The sequence below is a fragment of the Diospyros lotus genome, chromosome 11, assembly GCF_014633365.1.
Source record: "Diospyros lotus cultivar Yz01 chromosome 11, ASM1463336v1, whole genome shotgun sequence".
NCBI lineage: Eukaryota > Viridiplantae > Streptophyta > Magnoliopsida > Ericales > Ebenaceae > Diospyros > Diospyros lotus.
In genome coordinates, this window is record NC_068348.1 from 19,728,094 (window position 1) to 19,753,294 (window position 25,201).

General features: G+C 38.2%; 1 protein-coding gene across 16 annotated transcripts in view; it reads right to left on the reverse strand.

Annotated features, from left to right (window-relative positions):
* LOC127812919 (uncharacterized) overlaps positions 1-25,201 on the reverse strand; it is a 33,630-nt gene that overhangs the window by 3,183 nt on the left and 5,246 nt on the right. For 2 of the 16 annotated variants that reach the window (XM_052353496.1, XM_052353499.1), the window contains exon 2: positions 6,338-6,432. The exons of 8 other annotated variants lie outside the window; for them this stretch is intronic. In XM_052353496.1, coding sequence (XP_052209456.1) covers positions 6,338-6,432 — 95 coding nt within the window. Of the gene's footprint in view, positions 1-2; positions 5,294-6,337; positions 6,433-13,906; positions 14,008-14,175; positions 14,265-14,289; positions 15,431-25,201 lie in introns of those variants that run through there. 6 more of the 16 variants (XR_008026018.1, XM_052353498.1, XR_008026017.1 and 3 more) reach the window with 6 other exon arrangements.

Below are 25,201 nucleotides of genomic sequence, written 5' to 3' on the forward strand. Positions count from 1 at the left end.
ACTAGAGAAAAGAAATCTATTAAAATAGAAGCAATGCCACGGTTCACCATTGTAGAGAAGAAAAGAAAAACAACTAAAACCATTTATGCAACAACATTTTCCCAAAAAAACACAGACAAAAAGAGTAGCAAAGACAAAGTCAACATCCTCCCTCAACCACAAAAACAAGCAAACAACAAAAGTTCTTTCAAACTAAGAAATTGTCTTCTATACCCTCAGAAAAGCTCTACATATCCCCACGCAAAATAAACCACAAGTTAGTAAAAGAAGGGATCAACCATAAAACCAAGGAAATGAGAATAATCCCCTTCAAACTAAAAGTTTTGTCTTCCATACACTCAAAAGCTCTACAATTATGTCCATGCCAAATAAACCACATGACACAGAAAGGGGAGACCAACTATAAGTATCTTCGATGCTTATCAGGACAAACCTTGGCCCCAAACACTAAGAAGCTCTGACCAGCAAGATCCACTAAACTACAAGATCAGGGGACAGATATGTTTGAATTCCCAGGCTACTGTACAATCCAAAAGAAGACAGGTCAACAAATTCCCTACCCCTTTCTCATAAACAACATCAATCATCAAAACTTGCCCTCTCTTCCCCTTTCTTTTAATCTTTTTCCTATATGCCGGGCCATTTCTACCCTAAATTTTATGGCACTAACATGATTCATATCCATATCGGTGCCAAGCCCTGCGTCCATCCATATCTGTACCCATACTGATGATTCTAAGCTTAATGAAATGCGCCTAAAGCAACATGAGTAGGGAAGGGTGACATCAATTTAGCTAATTACGCATTATATTTTGGATTGCACTTGCTTCGATCACTGTGTGTTCCAGAACACTGGAAGCATTAATTTTTAAACATTTATTGGCCACTGGGATACCTTCAATTTTTATGTCTAGCACTTTTTCGCTGATATGTCACTGTACCTTCTCTTTAAATAAGTGATATACATCTCCATGCTTGCCCCCCCCCCCCCCCACCCAAAATATATATATATATATATATCAATAAATAAAACAGTAAAGCCAAAAAGAACAAAGAGCATCCTGTAACTTCATCAATCAGCGAAAATGAGAACAGCTCTGACCCTTAACAGCCATGCTTTACAGGGTACAACATAAAGCAAGTATATCAATGAAAATGAATCATAGGCCAAAATCAATAGAGTTAGGGAAATTCTATATGCAACCACCCTTTTTGCTCTCTACACCCACATTGAAAAACACCTAAAGGAAAAAGTCATTTTTACCCTTGCTTGCAGCCACCCATCATCGTCAACGACTCAAGCTCCCACTAGCGGCCGTGAAGAACATGGCCACCATCAGCTCTCAGCTCCCACCTCCCAACCATCATCGCACCCACTTTCCTCTCTCTCTCTCTCTCTCTCTCTCTCTCTCGCTGGCGTTCCTCATGGCCACCAGATGCTCCCCGAACCCTGGGGTTCGGGTGCAATGATGGCGGTTACGTTCCTCGGGCAGCCGGTGATGAGGCCGCCGGTGGGAGCTTTGCGATGATGGGCGGCCACGTTCCTTGTGGCTTCCGGCGAGTGCAAAGATGGGCAGCCGCATTCGTCATGGCCGCCGACAAGTGCGATGATCGCTGGCGATGATAAGCGATGCAAATGGGATGGTTGTGTACAAGGGTATTTTTGGAAAATAATTATGTAATTGTAGAAGGTGGCTGGGGAGAGCAAAAGAGGTGGGTACAAACAGAATTTCCCATAAGAGTTATTTAGAGTAGATGTTCAGATGCATTGCTTGTGACCATAGAACTAATTTTGTGCCATGTCCCAATTCACAAGTACATGGATTGCATTCTTGCTTGTGCTTCTAATATTCCAGCTCCTCTATTATTTGGGATAAAAACAGTTTAAGTTTTTAGCTTTCAACAATGCAAAATATCACAACACTATTGGAAACAATCTCAGCTTATAACAAATTGAATCAGAAAAGCAACCATCTAAAAATCCTTAACAGTGCCAAAATCAAAAAGAGTGGGAGAGAGTGGGGCACAAAAAATTAAAGCAATCAAACTAAGAGCTAATTCCAAGTTGGCAACCGCATCATAGCATGCATATGCGAGTGTATCCCTGGGGCACGGGGTAGTTTGGCAATCAACTGAAGAAAATAGAGCACAAATCAAGCATAGAAGATCCACATCTTACCTTGATTTTCTACTGTAAGTACACCTACTGTTTACATGTTATATACTCCAAGGTGGCATGCCAGGTGGTGAACTGTCTAATTCTCTAAACACCCTCCCAAGGGTCAACTCTTCATAATATGACTCTCCAAATATGGCCCTCATTGAGGTGGTAAATGGGTTGATATAATCACTCCCTTCAATGAGCAAGCAACATGATGTATCTCCAAGTGCCAGCCTCCTTAAGCTCTCATTGGAGCTGGAGACTCAATTCAGCAAAGGTAAAGTGGTGTCCTACTGTAAGCAATTATCATGAGGATGATGCTAGCGGCAACTAGTTGGGTAATGGAACACTTTGCTTGAGTCCTTGGAAACTCATGTCACACCATTGGCTCAATCAATGAAATCTTCTACCTGAGCACTCCTTAATCATTGCAAGGATACTCACACCTCCAAGTCTCAGGTAATGGAACTCTTCAGCAAGTGTTCCACTCACCATAAACTGCCCCAGCCATCCAGAACCAATGCATACTCCATGCTGAATTGCACTCCCAGAACCTTATTATTGATCTCTAACAATAGGACCTTCAATGCTCAAGGACCTAGGTTTCCCTCTTTAAGAGACTTCTAGGGAGTCATGATTAAAGGCTGAAGCAGGGGCAGATCCAGAAATTTTATATTGTGGGGCACAATTTATAATCTGAAATTATCATTCACAAAATTTATAAATTTTAATACTTCACTTAACTTAAAAATAAGTATCTTTTCATGATGTATTAACTAAATACAACAAAACATCTTTCTTTTTCTTCTTTTTTTATGTTCAGAGAACAATTTCTTTGGGAAATACATAAAGTTTACATATCTAATTGATATTTCCAGAAGAAAAAATAAAGAGAAATGTATACATTGAAAGTTTTTCCAATATAATTTGAAGAATTTAGAGAATCAAAATTCTGATTAAGAAGTGATCCAAAGCACAAAAAACTCTACCCTATTCTATGGTAGACGGCTGTGTTAAATACAGCAATACAACTTATCTCCTAGCTAAAAAATAGGACATTCAAAATACAAATTAATAACAACTTATTTAGATAATAAAAAACCTAATTTTTCGGATATAAAAAGCTTTATCTTCTATCTTCTTATCTCGCCTTTAGTTTCAAATCTTCAAGATATAATTCCAGCTTTATCTTTTCCAATATTATCTTCAACACTACCCCTCAAGCTGGAGCATAGATATCCTTCATTCCCAGCTTGCCTCTTATCACTTCAAAGCCTTGTTTGTTCATTGCTTTTGTAAAGATATTAGCTTCTTGTAGGCCAGTAGGAATATACATTAGGTTTATTCCACCATCTTCAATCTCTTGCTTGATGAAGTACCTATCAATTCTCACATGTTTCATCCGGTCATGTTAAACTGGATTGTTTACTATACTGATGGCAGATTTACTGTCACAGTATAATCTTGTAGGATCAGTATTAGTCATCTTCAAATCATTCATAAATTTTTCCAGCCATATTATTTCACAGACTCCTTGAGCTATAGCCCGGTACTCTGCTTCAACACTACTTCTTGCTACCACACTCTGTTTTTTGCTTCTCCATGTGACAATATTTCCCCACAGCTTTATGCAATAACCAGAAGTTGATTTACTATCTTCAACTGAACCTGCCCAATCAGCATCTACAAACCCTTGAATTCCTCGGTCTTCGTATTTTTTGAATAAAATACCCTTGCCAGGAGTTCCTTTCAGGTATCTTAGGATATGATAAACTGAATCAAGATGTTTGTTATGAGGTGAGTGCATGTATTGACTTACTTTACTTCCTGCATATGAAATGTCTGATCTGATAAGAGATAAGTATATTAGCCTCCCCACTAATCTTTGATACCTCTCCTTATTTACATCTTTTCCTGTCCCATCTATATTGGCCTTCCAATTGGGTTCTAGTGGGGTACTAGCTGGTCTACAACCCAGCTTGCCTATTTCTTTGAGTAGGTCGAGTGTATATTTTCTTTGGGATATAAGAATTCCCTCCTTGCTCCTTGCTACTTCCATCCCAAGAAAGTATCTCATCTGCCCAAGGTCTTTTACTTCAAAAGTCTGCTGTAATTGTTCTTTTAAAGCTTTGATCTCCTGATGATCATTACCTATAATAATAATGTCATCCACATAGACAATTAAAATTGTTTTTAGACCATTAGCAGCATGTTTAGTAAATAGGGTATGATCAGACTGCCCTTGTTGATACCCTAGCAGATGTAATGTGGTACTAAATTGCTTGAACCAGGCCCTAGGAGATTGTTTTAGCCCATATAGAGATTTGATTAATCTGCAAACCTTCCCTTTTTCTTCAAATCCGGGAGGAATTCTCATATATATCTCTTCTTCTAGCTCTCCGTTCAGAAATACATTCTTTATATCAAGTTGGTGTAGTTCCCAATCTAAGTTGGTTGCAATTGATAATAACACACGTATAGAATTGAGTTTTGCAACAGGTGCAAAGGTCTCTTCATAATCTATACCTTGGGTTTGTGTGAATCCTTGGGCCACCAACCTTGCTTTGTATCGTTCAATGCTCCCATCAGCTCTATGTTTTGTTGTGAAAACCCATTTACTTCCTATCACTTTCTTGTTTTCAGGTAGTTCAACCAGTTCCCACGTGCCATTTTTTATTAGGGCATCCATTTCTTCCATTACAGCTTTTTTCCAATTAGGATTTTGTAGAGCTTCACCAATGTTTTTTGGTATGTACACCTCATCCATCTTTATAGTGAATGCCCTAAAACAGGGGGAAAGCCGAGAATACACCAAATGATTAGCAATGGGGTGTTTAGTACATGATCTTACCCCTTTTCTCCAAGCAATTGGGACATCCAGATCAACTGATTCAGCCTCCGAATTTCCTGTTTCTGATTCAGCATTCTGTGTTCTGTTGAGATCTTCAATTGGCACTGCTGATTCATTTCTTGCTCCCTCTCCATGTGTTGGACCTTGTTCCAAGAATAATGATTGGTCTTGCCTTGGTTCGAGATCCTTTCTTCTTGAATATACCTTGAGTGGCAGCTTTGATTTAGGATCGGTTGCAGTTTTTTTTGTTTTTTCTGTAGCAGATTTCTGCTGTTCTCCCCCTGAATAAGTTACATTATTCAGAATGGGAATAGAAGGAACAGCTGTTTCAGGCAAAATACTAACATCCCAACAATTATCTCTACCAAAAACTGCACTAAGTCATCTCCCCCTGCAGGTTAGTGGTAGGATAATAAGACTGATTCTCGAGAAAAGAGACATCACATGATACAAAAAACCTTTTAGTGTTAGGACAATAACACTTGTATCTTGGTTGGGTGGGTGAGTAGCCAACAAACACACACTTCAAGGACTTAGGATGCAATTTTGAGTGATAATTGTGAACGAAAGCTGCACATCCGAAGACTTTAGGGGATAAGGAATTCAGCATGCGGGTAAGGAGAGGATATGATGTAATGAGAGTGTTTAATGGGGTTTTGAAATTGAGGATTTTAGTAGGAAGCCTATTAATGAGATAGGCTGCTGTAAGGACAGCTTCTCCCCAAAAAGATGTAGGCACAGAACTAGAGAACATCAATGTGCGAGCAGTTTCTAGCAAATGTCGATTTTTTCTCTCGGCAATTCTATTTTGTTGGGGGTTATAGGGACATGTGCTTTGATGAATAATGCCATTGTCCCTCAAGTATGTCTCGAATTTAAAGGAGAAGTACTCTTTTCCATTATCCAAACGAAGGATATGAATGGATGTTTGAACATTGTTGAGAACCATTTAATGAAAGTTCCTGAAAAGTTTAAAGACTTCTAATTTTTCCTTCATCAAAAACACCCAACACACCCTAGTATGGTCATCTATGAAAGTGACAAACCAGCGAGTATTGGTTAAATTTGGTAACCTAGTTGGCCCCCATACATCACTATGGATAATGTAAAAAGGTTTAGTTGGTTGATATGCATGAATAGGATGAGAAGATTTAGTTTGTTTAGCAAGAATGCACTCTTCACAATTAAATGAATCACTCATATTATTGCCAAATAAATGAGGGTACAAAATCTTTAAATATCGAAAGTTCGGATGACCTAATCTTTTGTGCCATAAGTAGATGTTAAAATCTGAAACAGTAGAGGAAACAAAAGAATTCTGTAACCTAGAAAGAAAAGCAGGAGCTGCAGCCGATCCTTGCACATAGTAAAGGCCTTCTCTCTCCTTAGCATTGCCAATCATCCTCCCCGAAATGAGGTCCTGAAACACGCAATGAGTAGGAAAAAACGTCACTTTGCAATGCATATCTCTAGTAGCTTTGCTGATAGACAGCAAATTGCATTTTAATGAAGGCAGATATAGAATAGATTTCAGCCATAAACCATCTAGATATACCGAACCTTCACCTTCAACATGTGATATTGCACCATCTGCCATAGTTACCCTTATATTCTTCTCACAACGTTTGTAATCCATCATACCACAAAGAGATCCGATCATATGGTCAAAAGCTCCCATGTCAACAATCCAACCATTCTTATTAAGCAGCTTAGAAAGATAACAATCATAAACTATACCTTGTTTTACATGGGAGGCTGTTGGGTTCGATACTTCTTCAGAATCAGTGGGTTTTGTAACCCTTGTTTGGTTTAAAACTTGTTACAGGATTTCCAACTGGTTAGAAGTTAGGATGATACTTGTACCTTCTTCTGTATCTGCTGCATAGGCTAGTTGTGGTTTTTTCTGATTCTGGTTTCTCCCCTTCCAATTAGCTGGCCTTCCATGTAACTTCCAGCAGTTTTCTTTGGTGTGGTTTGGTTTCTTGCAATGATCACACCAAGATTTATCTCTTGTATGATCTCCTCGAGGTGCTGTTGTCTTTTGTTTGGAGACTGCAAGTGCTGATCCACCCTAATTGTTAACTTCCGTTGCTGAGTGCATCATCACTTTTTTTCTGCTTTCTTCCCTCCTTACTTCGGCAAAGGCCTCCTTGATGGAAGGAAAGGGTTTTATCCCTAGGAGTCGTCCTCTAACTTCATCTAAGTCAGAGTTTAGTCCCTGCAAGAAATCAAACACCCGCTCCTTTTCGACCATCTTTGCATATCTCACTCTATCTTTTGTACACTCCCAGTTTATATCATAATATAAATCCATCTCTTGCCATAGTTCAGATAGAATATTGTAGTAATCAGTGACCGAGTTGTTACCTTGGTGGATGGTTCTTCAGGCCGATCTTACCTCAAAGCATTGTGTTGTATTTTCCATATCCGAATACAGACTTTGAACGGTATCCCACACTTCCTTGGCTGTCTTATAGAATAGGTAGGTTCTCCCTATCTTTGGCTCCATAGAATTGATGATCCAAGCCATCACTATGGAGTTTTCAGCATCCCAGGTATTATACTCGGGTGTATCAGCATCTGGCTGAGTTATTCCACCTGTTAGATAACTCATCTTACCTTTCCCTTTCATCACCAACATAACCGACTGAGACCATTCCCGATAATTGGTTCCGGTAAGCTTATGCTGTGTGATTTGAAGGGTATGATGGTCTACTGAAATAGGCGAAGAGGATGGAAGAACTGATCGTGCTGCGGAAGGCGCGATATTGGAGGTTGCACTGGTGGTTGAGAAATAGGCCATATTGAGGAGAGTTAATGTGCTACGGAAGGTATGGTAATTTACACAAACCTAGTCTCTGATACCATGAAGAATTTAGAGAATCAAAATTCTGATTGAAAAGTGATCCAAAGCACAAAAAACTCTACCCTATTCTGTGGTATACGGCTGCGTTAAATATAGGAATACAACTTATCTCCTAGCTAAAAAATAGGACATTCAAAATACAAATTAATAACAACTTATTTAGATAATAAAAAACCTAATTTTTCGGATATAAAAAGCTTTATCTTCTATCTTCTTATCTCGCCTTTAGTTTCAAATCTTCAAGATATAATTCCGACTTTATCTTTTCCAATATTATCTTCAACATAATTTTTCTCTTAAGAATCTTTAAAATATTCTAAGACTTTTTTATTGTCAACTTTATTAATATGTCTAAATGTATGTAACCAAGAAAATACGTCTTTCTCATCGTCTCATCAATACTCAATACTATTAAATATGTCTTTACTTGAACAACATTGTTTTGGTGCTCAAACTGAATTGCTTTCTCCACAAACTTCAGAACTACTAACCCAACTCCAACTTGTTTAAAAAACAAAAAGAAAAAGAAAAATCACAAACTGAAAAAATACCAATAAAATCAGTCAAAATTGACCACAAGAATAAATGGTGAAATATTTTGTAACATCCTGTATCGAGCGATAGGAAGGACCGAAACAACTTACCCTGATGGGCCTACACGAACTTCTCAAGGGGTCATCCATCCTTCAGCTTCCCTAGTTCAAGCACGTTTAACTCGAGAATTATTTGCCTACATTCAGCCCAAAAGGTATCCAGCTAATGTTGTTTCCTTCTTTACTTATTCTTAATATATACTATCATTCTCTAGGCTCTTGAGTATTACATATTTAGCCACACTGCAATTGGAGGAAAAGGAAGGCAAAATTAGAACACTGTATTTTCTCTCCTCTTCACAAATTCTAGTATATTATTCACCTCTCCTAGATTCAAAGTTTCCTTTACAAAGGAAATAAAAAAAATGGAAAGCTTCAGATGTGCCCTACATTTTCTTCGAAAAACACACCTATTGAGTAGAGAAAATTGATGGTAATCTCCATCAACATTTCTGAATTGGATTAAATTACACATAAAAGTTTTTGGTTGCAATTTCGATACCTGTTTTTTGTTTCCATACATCGAAATAAGACCACTAGGTTAAAAAGTACAATTTATAAAGTTTTCTTATTTCTGCTTCTATAATTACAAAAAACAAAAGATTAAAATTTGAAAACACAAATCATGATAACAGCGTGAAACTGGGGCCAGGAAATTCTTGAGCTCTATTTGGCACCATTCTTGAGGTTGGACTTGACATCTATGAACCAAAAATTTCTAGGATTCACAATGGGGGCACGTGCACCAAGCACCCCCATTGTGGATCCGCCCTTGGGCTGGAGTTACAAGTTTCATCAAGAGCTTACCCCCTCTTCCCTAATACAAGCTTGGCCTTAACAAATCCTAAGAGAGACTCCAAGCAAAATGTAGGTTGTCCTACACTACACTTACAATCAACCATGTTACCCGACTACCAAAACCTGAGGCCATGATTAAATAACCATGTCCCTTAGGTACTATCACTTGGGCTTGACATCTCCATTACAAATAGGGTTTATCGCCATCGAGAAACTAGAAGAACAATAGTAAATCAAGCATTTTCCCTGTCTTCAAACATACTCAGGAGCTCCTTTTGCACAGTACACCCTCTAGTAACTTCCTAGCTCTTCTTTCCTATTTTTGACAGACTTCATGCTTAAGATGCCTGCCTATTCTCAGCAGACTTTCCACTTACCAACACTTTATACGCCCTATCAACTTCATTTTTTTAAAAGGAGCATTTTCTGTATTAAAAATGAAATCATCTATTGTTCCTCTGTAGTTGTTCATGAAATGAAAAACCAAAACCCTGTTGATAAGGAAGCAGAAAATACAAAATTTTGATGCCATTAATTACCATCAAAAGAAGTCAAGACATGATGAGCTAGAACAAAGTTTGATCATTGTTCGTTCCCCACTCTGGCCATTCATCCACTTCTCATCCATACGAAGTTAAGTTGATGCTAAAAGGTGAAAATAAAACAACTCACTATGATCTCTACGTTTCTTGCTCTGGTTAAAGTCATAGTTTGCAAAATGGTTCTGAATCAAGCAAATTCTTATGCAATACCTACATAAAAGACTACAAGAAGCTCGACCATTTGAAATGTCTTGGATGCAGAACATTTTCAAAGGACATGTTGAAATTACTAAAGAATTAAATAAAAAATAGATAAGATAAAATAAATTAAATAGAAAGTGGGATTGAAATAAAAATGTGAATAATCAAACCTATGCATCAATTATGGCACTATGCAAGTAAATATAACAATATGTAGTATATCAAACCATATGAAGCTGGAATCATAAAAATTTGACCTTCCTCCAAATTCACAACAATATCATTTTTTGCATCAGGGCCCCAGTCTCATTCTCACTGAACCAAAGCTCCGGTAGACAGGCCTGTATCCATAAGTTGTTAACAACCTCAGGCAAGGTATGACTATTGATCCTTTTTTTCCCTATTCATCTATTAAGAGTTGAGAAAGAGGCAGGGTGATAAGTTTTTATGCATATACCCCCGCCCTTAATCATCAAGAAGGTAAATACTTCAGGATGGTTCAGAGGCTGCAGCAATCCTGCACATTCTTCTTTAAGCTGTCCAGATTTCAATTATCCAAATTAGAGCAAAGCTTGTTACTAAAGACCTCAGGTAGGCTAAAAAGGGGTATCAATAGAATATGATGGTTCCTAGGATGAATATCAAAAGGGAATGGACCAACGGGTATTAAGCAATTACTCCCATTAGGTAGTACCTAAAACATTTGTAGAAAATATTTGAGAGAAAAGAATAATCTGCTTCTTATTCACTCGGCCAAGAGGTATAAATACATGAATATAAGATACCTACTCTCTATAGAAGTCTATTCTATTTACAAGATATTTAAACTATTTAAAATACAAACTAACTATCTCCTTTTTAGGAATGCAGTTGATTTATCTCCTTCTCCTTTTATCTCTTTATCCTTCCTAGAATTTAGGCTTCCTTATCTTCATCAAATCGATAGCTTCTATATCCTTGAATTTCGGCTTTCTTATCTTTGACAGCTTCTATATTTCCATACTCCCCCTCAAGCTGGGCTGAATATATTATTGAGACCAAGCTTGTAGCTTAACTCATCAAATAGTCTTCTTGGTAGGGCCTTAGTTAGAATATCAGCTACTTGATTTTCTATAGAATAGTTTGAACACTCCTTCTTCTATCTTCTCTTTGATAAAGTGCCTATCGATCTCCACATGTTTTGTCCGATCACGATGGACCGGGTTTTTAGCAATGCTGATGGCTGATTGATTATCACATAATACTTGAACTGGCTCTGTCATATTTACTTGTAATTCTTGGAGTAGTCTTCCATATTCCTTCACAAAAACCTTGAGCCATGGCTCTGAACTCAGCCTCTGTACTGCTTCTAGAAACAACTGATTGTTTCTTGCTGCGCCAAGTGATTAGATTTCCCCATACAAACGAACAATACCCAGAGGTTGATCTTCTATCTAGGATTGATCTAGCCTAATCAACGTCACTATAGATTCTGATCCCTCGGTTTGTTGTTTTTCTGGACATTAATCCCTGGCCTGGAGTTAATTTTAAGTACCTGAGGATGCGATAGACAGCTTCTAGGTGCTTTCTTTGGGATCATTCATGAATTGACTTACAAAACTCACAGAAAAACCTATATCTGGCCTGGTATGAGATAGGTATATAAGTTTTCCAACCAACCTTTAATATCTCCCTTTGTCAACTGGTGTGCTCTCTTTGCCAACATCTAACTTTGTTGTAGATTCCATAGGAGTATATGCTGGTTTGCAACCAAGCATCCTTGTTTCATTTAGGAGATCAAGAACATACTTTCTTTGGGAGACTGAAATCCCTTCTTTTGACCTTGCAACTTCCATACCTAAGAAGTATCGTAGACTTCCTAGATCCTTAATTTCAAATTCCCTTGCAAGGACTTCCTTAAGGCTTTTGATTTCAGTAGTGTCATTTCCTATAACAATGATATCATCCACATAGACAATAAGAATGGAAATTTTACCTTCCTTGGAATCCTTGATAAATAAGGTGTGATCTGTTTGACATTGATTATATCAATATTTCTTGACTGCCCTTGTAAATCTCTCAAACTAGGCTCTTGGGGACTGTTTAAGTCCATAAAGTGATCTCCTTAGCTTGCATACTTTGTTTCTTGTAAGCTTCGTTTCAAAACCATGTGGAATTTCCATGTAGACTTCCTCTTCTAGATCACCATTTAGAAACGCATTTTTTACATCTAACTGATGTAGAGGTCAATCCAAGTTTGTTGCTAGAGACAATAAAACCCTAATGGTATTTAGTTTTGCCACAGGGGCAAATGTTTCTTGATAGTCAATACCATAGGATTGGGTGAACCCCTTTGCCACTAGTCGGGCCTTGTACCTGTCAATCCTTCCATCCTCCTTGTATTTTACTATAAAGACCCATTTGCAGCCCACAAGGTTCTTTCTGGGGGGTAAATCAGTAATATCCCAAGTCTTATTCTTCTCCAATGCCTTGATTTCCTCACGAACAGCATTCCTCCACTTAGGGTGTTGAAAAGCCTCTTAAACAGTGTGTGGAACCTGTATTTTTTCCATATTTGAAACAAATGCACTGAATTTGGGTGAGAGACTCTTGTATGAAATATAATTTTGTATAGGATGTTGTGTACATGATCTTACTCCCTTTCTCAAAGCAATAGGCCAATGTAAATACTCATCATCTAGGGAAGTAGTGTCTGAATTCTCACTAGTTGCAGGATCTGAATTCTGGTCAACCTTTTGATCAGGTTTAAGGCATGTTTGGTCCTTACTTTCCTTCCAGTTAGGCTGTCTCCTAGAATAAACTTGTAATTTGAGAGGAATTGGGGGCTGTATGGACTGGTTCTTGAGGATGGTTACTGGTAGGTTGCTGATTTTCAGTAGGTGAGGATAGAATATCCCAAAACTGATATTCCAAGAAGTTATTTTGAGTGTTCTCCCCCTGAATATCAGGTTTGGGATAGTATGACTGATTTTCAGCAAAGGTTACATCCATAGAAGTGAAGAATTTCTGAAGTTCGGGAGAGTAGCATTTGTAACCTTTTTGATAAGGAGAGTAGCCGGGGAAAATGCATTTTATAGCCCTTGGATCAAGCTTGTTTTGAAGGTGGTTGTGAACATAGACAAATGCGCAGCAACCAAAGATTTTTAATGGGAGTTGGGAAAGGGTCCGAGTGTGAGGAAAGGTAGTTAGGAGAAGTTGACTAGGGGTTTTATGCTTAAGGATGCGTGAGGGCATTCTATTAATAAGGTAGGTGGTTGTAAGAATAGCTTCACCCCAAAAATGTTTAGGAACATTGGTAGAGAACAATAGGGATCTTGCCACTTCTCGAAGGTGTCGGTTCTTCCGTTCAGTAACCCCATTTTGTTATGGGGTATCAACACATGAGCTTTGATGTATAATGCCTTGTTGGGAGAGATAATGACCAAAAATAGAGTTAAAATATTCCTAGCCATTATCAGTCCTTAGAATCTGAATTTTGGCATTAAATTGTCTTGGCACTATTGAATGAAACATTTGGAATATAGAACCAGCTTCAGATTTATCTTTCATAAGAAATACCCAAGTAAGACGGGTATGATCATCAGCAAATGAGATGAACCACCAAGCCCCAGTAATGTTTTTAACCATAGAAGGCCCCCACACATCACTATGAACCGGGAAAAAGGATAAGATGGAGTATATGGTTGTCTAGGATAAGTATTTCGAATATGTTTAGAGAATTGACAAACTTCACATTGCAACATATGTGGATCTTGATTCTTAAATAATGAGGGAAATAACATTCGAAGATACACAAAATTTGGATGTCCAAGTCTATAGTGCCATAACATAATTGCACTATTATTGCTGGAATGAAAATTAGATAAATAATTAGAGGCTCTAGAGAAGTAATACTTGCTGATCGGAGCAAGTTTATTGCTGGAAGTAGTTTCTTAAAGGATGTATAGTCCCGAACATGCCTTAGCACTGCCAATCGTCATCCCCGAAATTTGATCCTGAAATACACACTGATTTTGTGAGAATTTAACCACACAATTATGATCAACTGATAGTTTACTGACTAATAATAGGTTGCAATCTAAATTTGGCACCAAAAGTACTGAGTTTAAGGTTAGATCTGTAGAAACAGCCACTAAACCCACTCCAGCAACCTGTGATAGTGAGCCATCAGCAATTTTTACCACCCAATCTTGTTGGCATGGTTGAAATCCAGTCAGGAGATTGTTATTTCCAGTCATATGATCCGAAGCCCCTGAATCAACAACCCAAACAGCAGAAATATTACCTTTAGCAATCAAGGCATGAAGAGAGTTACCTTTATGAGCTATTGAACTGGATGCTAAAGTAGGAGACTGAGTGATCAGGGCTTTGTCAAACATATTTTTAAGCCATTCCATTTGTTCTTTGCTGAAAACATTGGGTGATGAGGTTGCAGTTGTCTCGTCGGTTGAGGCTAGAGATCCTTTACTTTTCCTTTCATGTGCTGGCTTCCAATCAAGTAGCTTTCCATGGATTTCCCAGCAGGTTTCTTTGGTGTGTCCTATTTTGTGATAGTGATCACACCAAGGACGCCCCCTTTTTTGTTTAGATGAGGTTTGATGACTCCCTCGAGTGATTATGGCTGATTGCTCCAAGGCTGGATTTGTAGGTTTCAACATGACCTTCATCCGGCTCTCCTCTCTTCGTACTTCCGCAAACGCCTCTCTAAGACTAGGCAAGGGCTTTGTACTGAGAATTCTTCCTCTCACTCCATCTAGGTTTTTAAACAAACCTATAAGAAACTTGTATAGCCTTTTCTCTTCCACAATCTTCTTGTATCTTGCTGAATCATCTGTACACTTCCATTGGATAGTATCACACTTATCCAATTGAAGTCAAAACTTGTTTAAGGAGTTAAAGTACTGTGTAACATAAGAATCTCCTTGTTTTAGATCATCAAGCATGCTTTCTATCTCAAATAATTCTGAAGTATTCTCAATATGAGAGTATACTTTCTTAGCAGCCTCCCAAATTTCTTGTGTAGAGTTATAAAGGAGGAAATTCTCACCTATTTCAGTTGTCATAGAGTTGATGAGCCAAGACATCACCATATTGTTTTCAGACTTCCAAGTCTTGAACCTGGTTCTGTTTCTCCTGGTTTGATTGTGCTTCCAGTCAAGTAGTCATCCCACTGATTGTGACCATTGGAAATAGTTTTGTCCATTAAGTTTGTGTCCTGTAATGGCGAACATGTTGCTGTTGTCCATGGTTACAGCATTGCTGTTCGGTAGGGGTACAATCTTGGATGATTGGCTGCTGCTTCTGCCGGCCATTTTGAGTACCAGCGGTCTTGCAATTTCAGGTAGAGAGTGGTTGGGGAACAGTTGATCGGCTGCTACTTCTCTAGGGTTTGATAATCAGGAGGAAAATAAACCTTCTCTGATACCATGTAGAAAATATTTGAGAGAAAAGAATAATCTGCTTCTTATTCACTTGGCCAAGAGGTATAAATACATGAATATAAGATACCTACTCTCTATAGAAGTCTATTCTATTTACAAGATATTTAAACTATTTAAAATACAAACTAACTATCTCCTTTTTAGGAATGCAGTTGATTTATCTCCTTCTCCTTTTATCTCTTTATCCTTCCTAGAATTTAGGCTTCCTTATCTTCATCAAATCGATAGCTTCTATATCCTTGAATTTCGGCTTTCTTATCTTTGACAGCTTCTATATTTCCACAACATTGGTGGAACATCCATAGCTCTTTGCATCTGACACAATTTTAAGATGTTTCCTTCTCAATGTTATGAGAAGGCCATCGATTGACTCCTATCTGGGCAGCTGATGGATGTCTAAATTGTTTGTTCGTCATAGTCAAAACATAAAGTGCATTGTGTTGTTATCACTTGTATGTGAGTGGCAGAGTTATTATTATTTTTATACGTATACAAGTGGCTACATTTATTAGACCTAATCTACAAGGGATAATAGGAAAATTACAAAACCTTCAATTAAATAGGGAATTTCTTATTATATTTCTTTGAAATCCATCTACCAGTTAAAGATACAAAAATATCAGTCTGGTGTACGTAATGTGAGTTCAATTAAATATGATAAAAATGAACCTCAAGCAACAAAACAGCCATCTTCTGAGAGACTAGTTGACAAAAATTCTAACAATAGACAGTCTTAGTCAGAAATTCTTCTTGCAATGAATAAATTGTGTCAATTAACACTGCAAGGGTCATTCAGGGAGCTGCAGGAAAAATGGCTAAAAGAGTCTAAGAGTGCGTTTGACTGCAAAGGTGGAATTAAGTGGAAAGAAAATGAATTCCAGGGAATTGAATTGCATGGAAAATGAATTCCTGAAAATTGGAAGTTTAACCTGTTTGATTGGTATAATTTTTTACCTGAAAAATGATGTTATTTTTCATCTTTTGGTGTTTAATTGGTAAAATTTTCCATAGAATTTGATCATTTTTCATGGAATTCAATGGTGAAAATGTATTGAAAAATATTAAATTTTGCACAGAAAAATTAAAATAATAATGTATTTTAAATTAATTAAATTATTTTCTCAAAGAAATAAAACTACAAAATTATTTTTTTTTTTTGTTTTCCAAAGAAATAATTTATATAGAATATTTTTTATTTTATATATTTATATTTATTAATTATTAAAAATATAAAATATAAATAATTTGGAGACCCTCCCCATCCACCTGCCCTTCTCCCTCATCCCTCAGCCGCCACCCACCCCATATTTTCAATTGCCTAGAAAATTCCATCTCCTCCCTCACAAGGAAATTAATTTCCATGATTTGAAAGAAAATGGCCTCACGTGACCACTGCAAGGAAAATGATTTCCTTGAAAAAAAAATGGTTGTCAAACAATGCACAAGTAGGAAATTGAGTGGAAAATTTGCCTTTTCCATGGAAAAAATTGGCTATCAAACACGCCCTAAGTCTTCAACTAAGTTGATAAGGTTAATTGCATCGGCCTACAAAGCAATAAAAATCCTATTCCTGAGCTACATAATAGTCAAAACAAATGCCTTTCCCTTACCAAATCTTGATGAACAGATAAACCAATTCGAGAAGTGTTATGTTAGTTGGAATATTAGTTGACTATTAGACACATGTAGTAGGCAGTAGACCTAGATTTAGTAGGCTGAGGCCTTGTGTAAATAAAAGCATCGGATAGGCATAGCTAGAAGAATGTTCTAGCATGCTATCAGGCAAGTTGTTAAGCAAGTGGGTGGGATAACTGTTTTGGCGCCCATTTAGGCCACCGATCAATATAAAAACAGCTGATCCCTACCTACTCCCACATGTTGAATGAAATCTAGAAATTAGTTTTCCTCTCAAACTCTTTTCCCTCTCAATTCTCATTCTCTCTCTCTCTAATTCTCTCAATCCTTACTTCTCTCTTTCTCTCGCCCTACTCAATCGAGCGAGAATTCACTTGTTAGATCAAGAATCTGACAAATTAGTATTAGAGCACTTTCCTGGCCTACGCTTCCGAAAGAGGAGATACTATGGCTGATAGTACCCGCATGAAACAAATGGAGAGGCAGTTGCAATAGGTAACTGCTATAGTGAATGAGATGCAACAGTGGGTGGGAAGTATGGATGACGCGATCGGAGCAGTAGATAAAAAGTTGGAAGTGGTGGCGGATCGGTTGTGGGGAGACATGCGCAACCAAATCAGAGAAGAGATGCGGGAGCATAGCAACATGGTTCGAGATCAGATGCAGCAATTCATGCTGATATTCTCGAACCAAGCGCAGGTAAGAATATCCCCGGACTTTCCCCATCGTGAACAATTGGATCCAATACTACCAGGAATGGGTATGGGTCATAGGATGGTAGGATCGTCTAAATTGGGGGGGTGATCAGGTGGGGATGGGTGAAGGAGTAGTGGAAAGGAGATGAATGGTGGTGAACTCGGGTCACTCTAATTTTCCAGTACCCAAGCTAGAGTTATCAGTGTTTGATAAGAGTAAGCCAAGGTGGTGGATCAAGAGATGCGAGAAGTTGTTCAATATCCATTAGGTGGCCAAGGACCAGAAAGTTAACCTGGCCTCAACATATCTAAATGATGTAGGAGACATATGATTTCAAGGCTGGTCGAGGGTGAGAGAAGGCAACAATTGGGATGAATTCGCCAGGGGACTTTGTGAGAGGTTTGGCAAACGGAGGACAGTAGACATTGTAGAAGAATTCAATAAGTTGAAGCAAAGTGGTACGGTTCATGAGTACCAATTTAAGTTCAAAGAACTGAAGTCGCTTATGCTCCACAGAAACCCCTACTTAATTGAAGAGTATTTTGTGTCGAGTTTCATTAGTGGACTAAGCAATGATCTAAGGTCCATGGTGAAAATGATAAGGCCAAGATTGATGTAGGAGGCTGCAAAGGTTACCCTATTACAAGAACTAACCATTGAGGCTTTGATGAAAAAGCAAAGGGGGCCGAGCAAGGGAATGCACCCAAGGATGATGCCATCTGGAGGAAGGATGTAGAGCAAGGAGAATTTTAGAGGAGGAACAGGAGTGAAGTATCTAACTAATACACCCCAGGACTCAAGCTTAACCCCAAGGGATAAGATCTTTGAGTAGAGAAGGCTCGCGGGTTTGTGCTTCCGATTTGGGGACAGATATACATCGGGACACCAATGCAAAAAACAACTACTCCTACTAGAAGGCGCCAAAGGTAAAGAAGAGGAAGAAATTATCATGTAGGAAGAAGGGGATGAAGATGGAGGGGGGGCCATTTCCTTACACGCTATAAAAGGAATGGCCAGCAACAAGATCATAAAAGTAGAGGGTACGGCCAAGAAGATGAAGTGGCCATTAACAGGCACTCACCGCTTTCGGTAACTGTGGCTAATGGAAGCAAGGTCATCAACAAATCTGCGTGTCTAGGATTTTGCTAAGAAATGCAAGGGGAGGACTACTAGGCAAACCTCGGGTTGCTAAAGCTAAGAGGATGCCATATTGTTCTAGGAGTGGATTGGATAAGGGAAGTAAGTTCAATCAATTTTGATTTTAACAAAATAGATGTGACTCTAGAGAAAGATGGGAGGAGGGTAGTATTACAAGGAAATATAGAAGTGGGAGTGTTGTTTGTGATACCAAACATCCCAAGGCTATGATGATCATGTGGGCCACTTTTGTGTGGATACAACCCAATGTGCAGGTCACCAAATAGAGAAGCAAGCCCAAAGGGCCTTTGAGGAGGCAGGGCCAATTTTGGCCCAGCAGCTCAGGCCCAAATTGAAGCCCAGCTCGGCCAGCCCTCTCCCAGGTATATAATACTTGTTTCTCGTTTTATGACCTACTTCTTCTCTGGCCGTTTGCGACTCCGTCCAAAACCCTAGCTTATCCTCTCCTTCTATCTCGCCATTTCTATCTTCTCCGAAAGCCTGGTTCCTTTATCCTCCTTTGACGGATTTTTTGCTGGTTTCGGTTTATCTCTTGATGGCTATAAAACCTATGTGGGTTCGATGGGACGATAGTGTGAAAAAGAAGAGAAACCTAGTTGAACTCGTTGGGTCTCTGTGTGAACCATTTCTGTGTGATCTTCTTGCTGTGTGCTGGTACCGAGCTGGGCCGATTGGACTTTGGTTTGGGAGAGCTTCTCGTTGGTTTGCTGTAGGTGATGATATACAGATCTGAGCCTTGAATAAGCTGTAACCTTCATTGGTATTTTAAAAGGGAAGTTTAACTTTCTGTTCTTGTGTTTGTTGCTATCACTTGTGATTTGATTTGTTCGCTACTAACAGAAAGTGTTTTGGCTTTGTGCGAGATTATTTTCCCAACAAACTGGTATCAGAGCCGAGTTTGGAGACTAAGAGATCATCGATCTCTTAGTTGCGTTCGAGTCTGGGGAAGGTTCAAGAAACCCTAACCTGATTCGAAAATCCTACTCGATCTCTCCACTCCGGTTGTTCTAAGGCGCGTGAGACCCTTCGTCGGCTTCTCGACGTTGAGGTGAGTCTCGGCGACCGGCTTGTGTAGCTCGGGCCAATCGGCGGCCGACGACGCGTGCAGCTCCGGCGACGGTGCGTGGCAGCACCAACGGCCGTGCGAGGCTTTTCGACTATCAGCCCAACCTCAATGGTTTGTCTCTCTTAATTTACTGACTGTTAATCCGGTCAGTTTGGTAAGACTCTTCTAACCCTAATTTTGTTTCAGCAAGTAGCAGGCCATCGTGTGGGGGTGGTCATTAGGATTGGGGGTTACCCTATGGTGGTAACCATTACGTGCTGATAGATATATTAGGATTATCTACTTTGCTGATTTCTTTGTGAACTTGCTTATTTTGGAATTGTGTAATTGTTATTTCCTGACTGTTTAGTTGCTAATTGCATTCTGAAAAATCTATCTGTTGCATTTTGCTTTGTGCATCTAATGGCAACACAACATTTTGAACTAGGTGTTTTTAATGGTAAAGGTGATTTTTCAATATGGCAACAAAAAATGAGAGGAATTTTAGTACAACAGAAGGTTTCAAAAGCTATAATCGGTTTTGCTAAACCTAGTACATCTAAAGAAGGAACCGAAACTGAAATTTCTACTATAACTGAAGAACAAAAGGAAATGGATGAATTAGCATACACTTCCATAATTTTACATCTCTCGGATTCTGTTTTGAGAAAGGTAGGGAGATTAAACACAACTAAAGAATTGTGGGAAAAGCTTGAGTCTCTATACCTTGTGAAGTCTACTCCTAACAAACTCTACTTACTTGAACGATTTTTTAGTTTCAAAATTGAACCCTCTAAGGACTTAGATGAAAATCTAGATGGTTTCAATAAATTGGTTCAAGATATAACAAATTGTGGTGAAACAGTGTCTGAAGAGTACAAAGCCGTTATTTTATTGAATTCCATACTTGAAACCTATAGAGAAGTTAAAAGTGCAATAAAATATGGTAGAGATACATTGTCACCTGAAATTGTTATTGATTCTCTTAGAAGTAGAGAAATGGAACTAAAAAATGAGAAAAGAAATGGTGAAGTTCATATGGTAAGAGGTAGGGGTAGATCACAGTTTAGGAATTCTGAGAAGAATGAGAAGAATGGCAAGCAAAAGGGTAGAAGTAGGTCTAAGTCCCAAGGAAAAATAAAAGGGAGAAAATGTTATGGCTGTGGAAAGCCTGGGCACTATATAAAAGATTGTTATATAGAAAAGAATAAACAAAAGGAGAAGGAAAATAATGAGGCAAATGTAGTGTCTTTTGAAGGTGAGTCTGGTGAGGTTTATATGTTAGTAAACTCTGATTCATCTGAAATTAATTTGTCTGTGAACACCTATTTGCATGAATGGATTGTAGACTCTGGTGCTTCATTTCATGTTATATCTCGAAAACACTGGTTTGCACATTTACATGATTCTGATAATGGGCATGTTGTTACTTGTGATAATGTGGCATACAAAGTAGCTGGTGTAGGAGATATAACTGTTAAATTTGAAAATGGCTATGTGCTAGTATTAACTGGAGTTAGATATATCCCTCAAATGAGTAGAAATTTAATTTCTATTGGGGAACTAGAAAAATTGGGGTTCACAGGTGAGATTAAAAATGGGATGATCCAAATGTTTAAGGGTGCACTTAGGGCTTTTAAAGCTGTAAGGAAAAATGGAATTTATTTAACTAATGTACAAGTGTTAAGTAATATAACTCCCACTGTTGCCTCTCTTAACACGGATCACACACAAAAATGGCACAATAGGTTAGCACACATTAGCTTAAAGGATCTCAAATATCTGAGTGATAAGGGTGTTTTTGGTAAGGATCAAGTGTCAGACCTGCCATTCTGTGACTTTTGTGTCCTAGGTAAACACCATAGACTCTCCTTCTCCTCTAGCAATCATAAAACGTCTAGAATCCTAGAGTATGTTCATGCAGATTTGTGGGGACCAGGGTCTAATCCTACTTTTGGAGGAAATAGATATTTCCTATCTATAATTGATGACTTCTCTAGGCGTGTATGGGTATATCTTTTAAAAGAAAAGTCAGATACATTTTCAAAATTTAAAAGATGGAAAATACAATTTGAAAATCAAACAGGGAGAAAACTGAAATATTTAAGAACCGATAATGGCCTAGAATTCTGTAATTCTGATTTTGAAAACTTATGTGCTGAAAGTGGCATAACCAGGCATAGGACTGTACCCTACACTCCACAACAAAATGGAGTGACCGAAAGAATGAATAGGACTTTGTTAGATAAAGTTAGGTGCATGATGCTAGGGTCAGGTATGCCAAAATCATTTTGGGGAGAAGCTATAGTGACTGCTTGTTATTTAACTAATTTGACACCTTCAGTGGCTTTAAGTGGTGATACACCCTATGAGAGATGGTATGGAAAATGTGCAGATTATTCTGTTTTAAAAACCTTTGGTTGTGCTGCCTTTATACATCAAAATGAGGGCAAATTAGAACCTAGAGCTAGAAAGTGTGTCTTTCTAGGGTATCCCGAAGGAGTAAAGGGATATAGGTTATGGGATAGAAGCCAAAAGGGTGTAAAGATCATAATCAGTAGGGATGTCACCTTTAATGAATCGGAAATGCCATGCCTTAAGGAAGACTCAAACTTAGAGAATGAAAACAAGCTAGAAAACACTAAGAGTAAGGTGGAGAAAGTTAGTACTTTTATCCATAATACCCCAAATGAGGTGGAGAGTAATGCACAAAATCAGGTTAATGAAAATGAGAGTAATCTAGAAGAAGAAACAGAAAGTCCAGATTCCCTAAATGACTATCAATTAGCAAGAGATAGGGAAAGAAGGCCACAAAGACTCCCTAAAAGATTGGAAACTGATTTTAGCATTGGGTATGCTAGCTACCAAGATCTAGTAGATAAAGAGCCAAATACTTATGAAGAAGCTATTAAAAATGAAAATGCTAAAGAATGGATTGGTACAATGAAAGAAGAAATGAGTTCACTTCATAAAAATCAAACGTGGGAATTAGTCCCTAGGCCTAAAGACAAATCCTTAGTGGGTTGCAAATGGGTTTTCAAAGTAAAAGAAGAGGCAAGTGGGGCTGAACCAGTAAAGTTTAAGGCTAGGTTAGTAGCCAAGGGTTTCACACAGAAAGAAGGAGTAGATTACCATGAAATTTTTTCTCCAGTTGTTAAGTATACCACAATAAGGGTTATGTTAGCATTGGTTGCTTACTTTAATTGGGAACTAGAACAATTGGAAGTCAAAACAGCTTTTTTGCATGGTGATCTAGAAGAAAACATATATATGACTCAACCTAAGGGGTTTGAAGATAAAAATAATCCTAATTATGTGTGTTACCTGAAAAAATCTTTATATGGGTTGAAACAGTCTCCTAGGCAATGGTACAAACGTTTCGATAATTTTGTACATTCCATTGGTTTTAAAAGAAGTGCTTTTGATTACTGTCTTTATCTTCAGCATCATGACAATTACTGTGTGTTCTTGCTGCTATATGTTGATGATATGCTTTTAATAGGTCCAGATATAAAAATGATTGATGAGATCAAAACAACTTTAAACAAAGAATTTGAAATGAAAGACCTAGGACATGCTAAGAAAATTTTAGGCATGGAAATCAAAAGAAACAGGTCTATTTCCATTTTGTTTTTGCATCAATCATTTTATATCCAAAAAATTTTAAAGAAATTTGGCATGCATGAGTGTAAACCAGTCTCCTTACCCTTAGCAAGCCACTTTATTTTATCAAGAGATCAATCACCTGCTAATGAAGAAGAAAGAGAGTATATGAGTAAAGTACCATACTCTAATGTCATAGGGTCAATTATGTACTTAATGGTGTGTACTAGACCTGACCTAGCTCATGTAGTTAGCACACTTAGCAGGTTTATGTCAAACCCAGGTCCTAAGCATTGGGAAGCATTAAAGTGGTTATTAAGATATCTGAAGGGATCTTGTGATATAGGTTTAGTGTATAAAAGCACAAATGAAGAAGTTAAATTAGAAGGATTCACAGATTCTGATTATGCTGGTGATAGAGATAACAGGAAATCAACTTCCTCTTATGTGTTTACATTAAGTAAATCCTGTGTTAGTTGGAAATCCCAAATTCAGCATATTGTTGCACTATCCACCACTGAATCAGAATATATAGCTGCAACTGAAGCAATTAAAGAATCCTTATGGCTTAAAGGTTTACTCACAGAACTGGGTGTTTTAAAGAGTAATGTAGTAGTTTATTCAGATAGCCAGTCAACTATCCATTTGTGCAAAAATCCCATGTTTCATGAACGCACTAAACACATAGATATCAGACTCCATTTTATACGTGACATAGTGTCTCAAAATACTATTAATTTGGAGAAAATTATGACTGATTATAACCCCTCAGATATGGGTACTAAGGTTCTCACATTAGCAAAATTTAGGAGCTGTTTATCACTCTTAAATATTGGTAAAATAACATAATCAGTTCTGTGTGAGTGCTGATAAGCTATGTGCTGTTGCTGTGTGCTATTTTTATGCTGAGTGCTATTATATTGCTGTGTGCTATTTATTTGTTTTTTGCTTAGTGCATTATGCGTGTTTTTTGTGCATTCTCGGTGGGTTCCGATTTGCTGGATGTTTGGTATCAAGGTGGAGATTTGTTGTTTGTGATACCAAACATCCCAAGGCTATGATGATCATGTGGGTCACTTTTGTGTGGATACAACCCAATGTGCAGGTCACCAAATAGAGAAGCAAGCCCAAAGGGCCTTTGAGGAGGCAGGGCCAATTTTGGCCCAGCAGCTCAGGCCCAAATTGAAGCCTAGCTCGGCCAGCCCTCTCCCAAGTATATAATACTTGTTTCTCGTTTTGTGACCTACTTTTTCTCTGGCCGTTTGAGACTCCGTCCAAAACCCTAGCTTATCCTCTCCTCCTATCTCGCCATTTCTATCTTCTCCGAAAGCCTGGTTCCTTTATCCTCCTTTGACGGATTTTTTGCTGGTTTCGGTTTATCTCTTGATGGCTATAAAACCTATGTGGGTTCGATGGGACGATAGTGTGAAAAAGAAGAGAAACCTAGTTGAACTCGTTGGGTCTCTGTGTGAACCATTTCTGTGTGATCTTCTTGCTGTGTGCTGGTACCGAGCTGGGCCGATTGGACTTCGGTTTGGGAGAGCTTCTCGTTGGTTCGCTGTAGGTGATGATATACAGATCTGAGCCTTGAATAAGCTGTAACCTTCATTG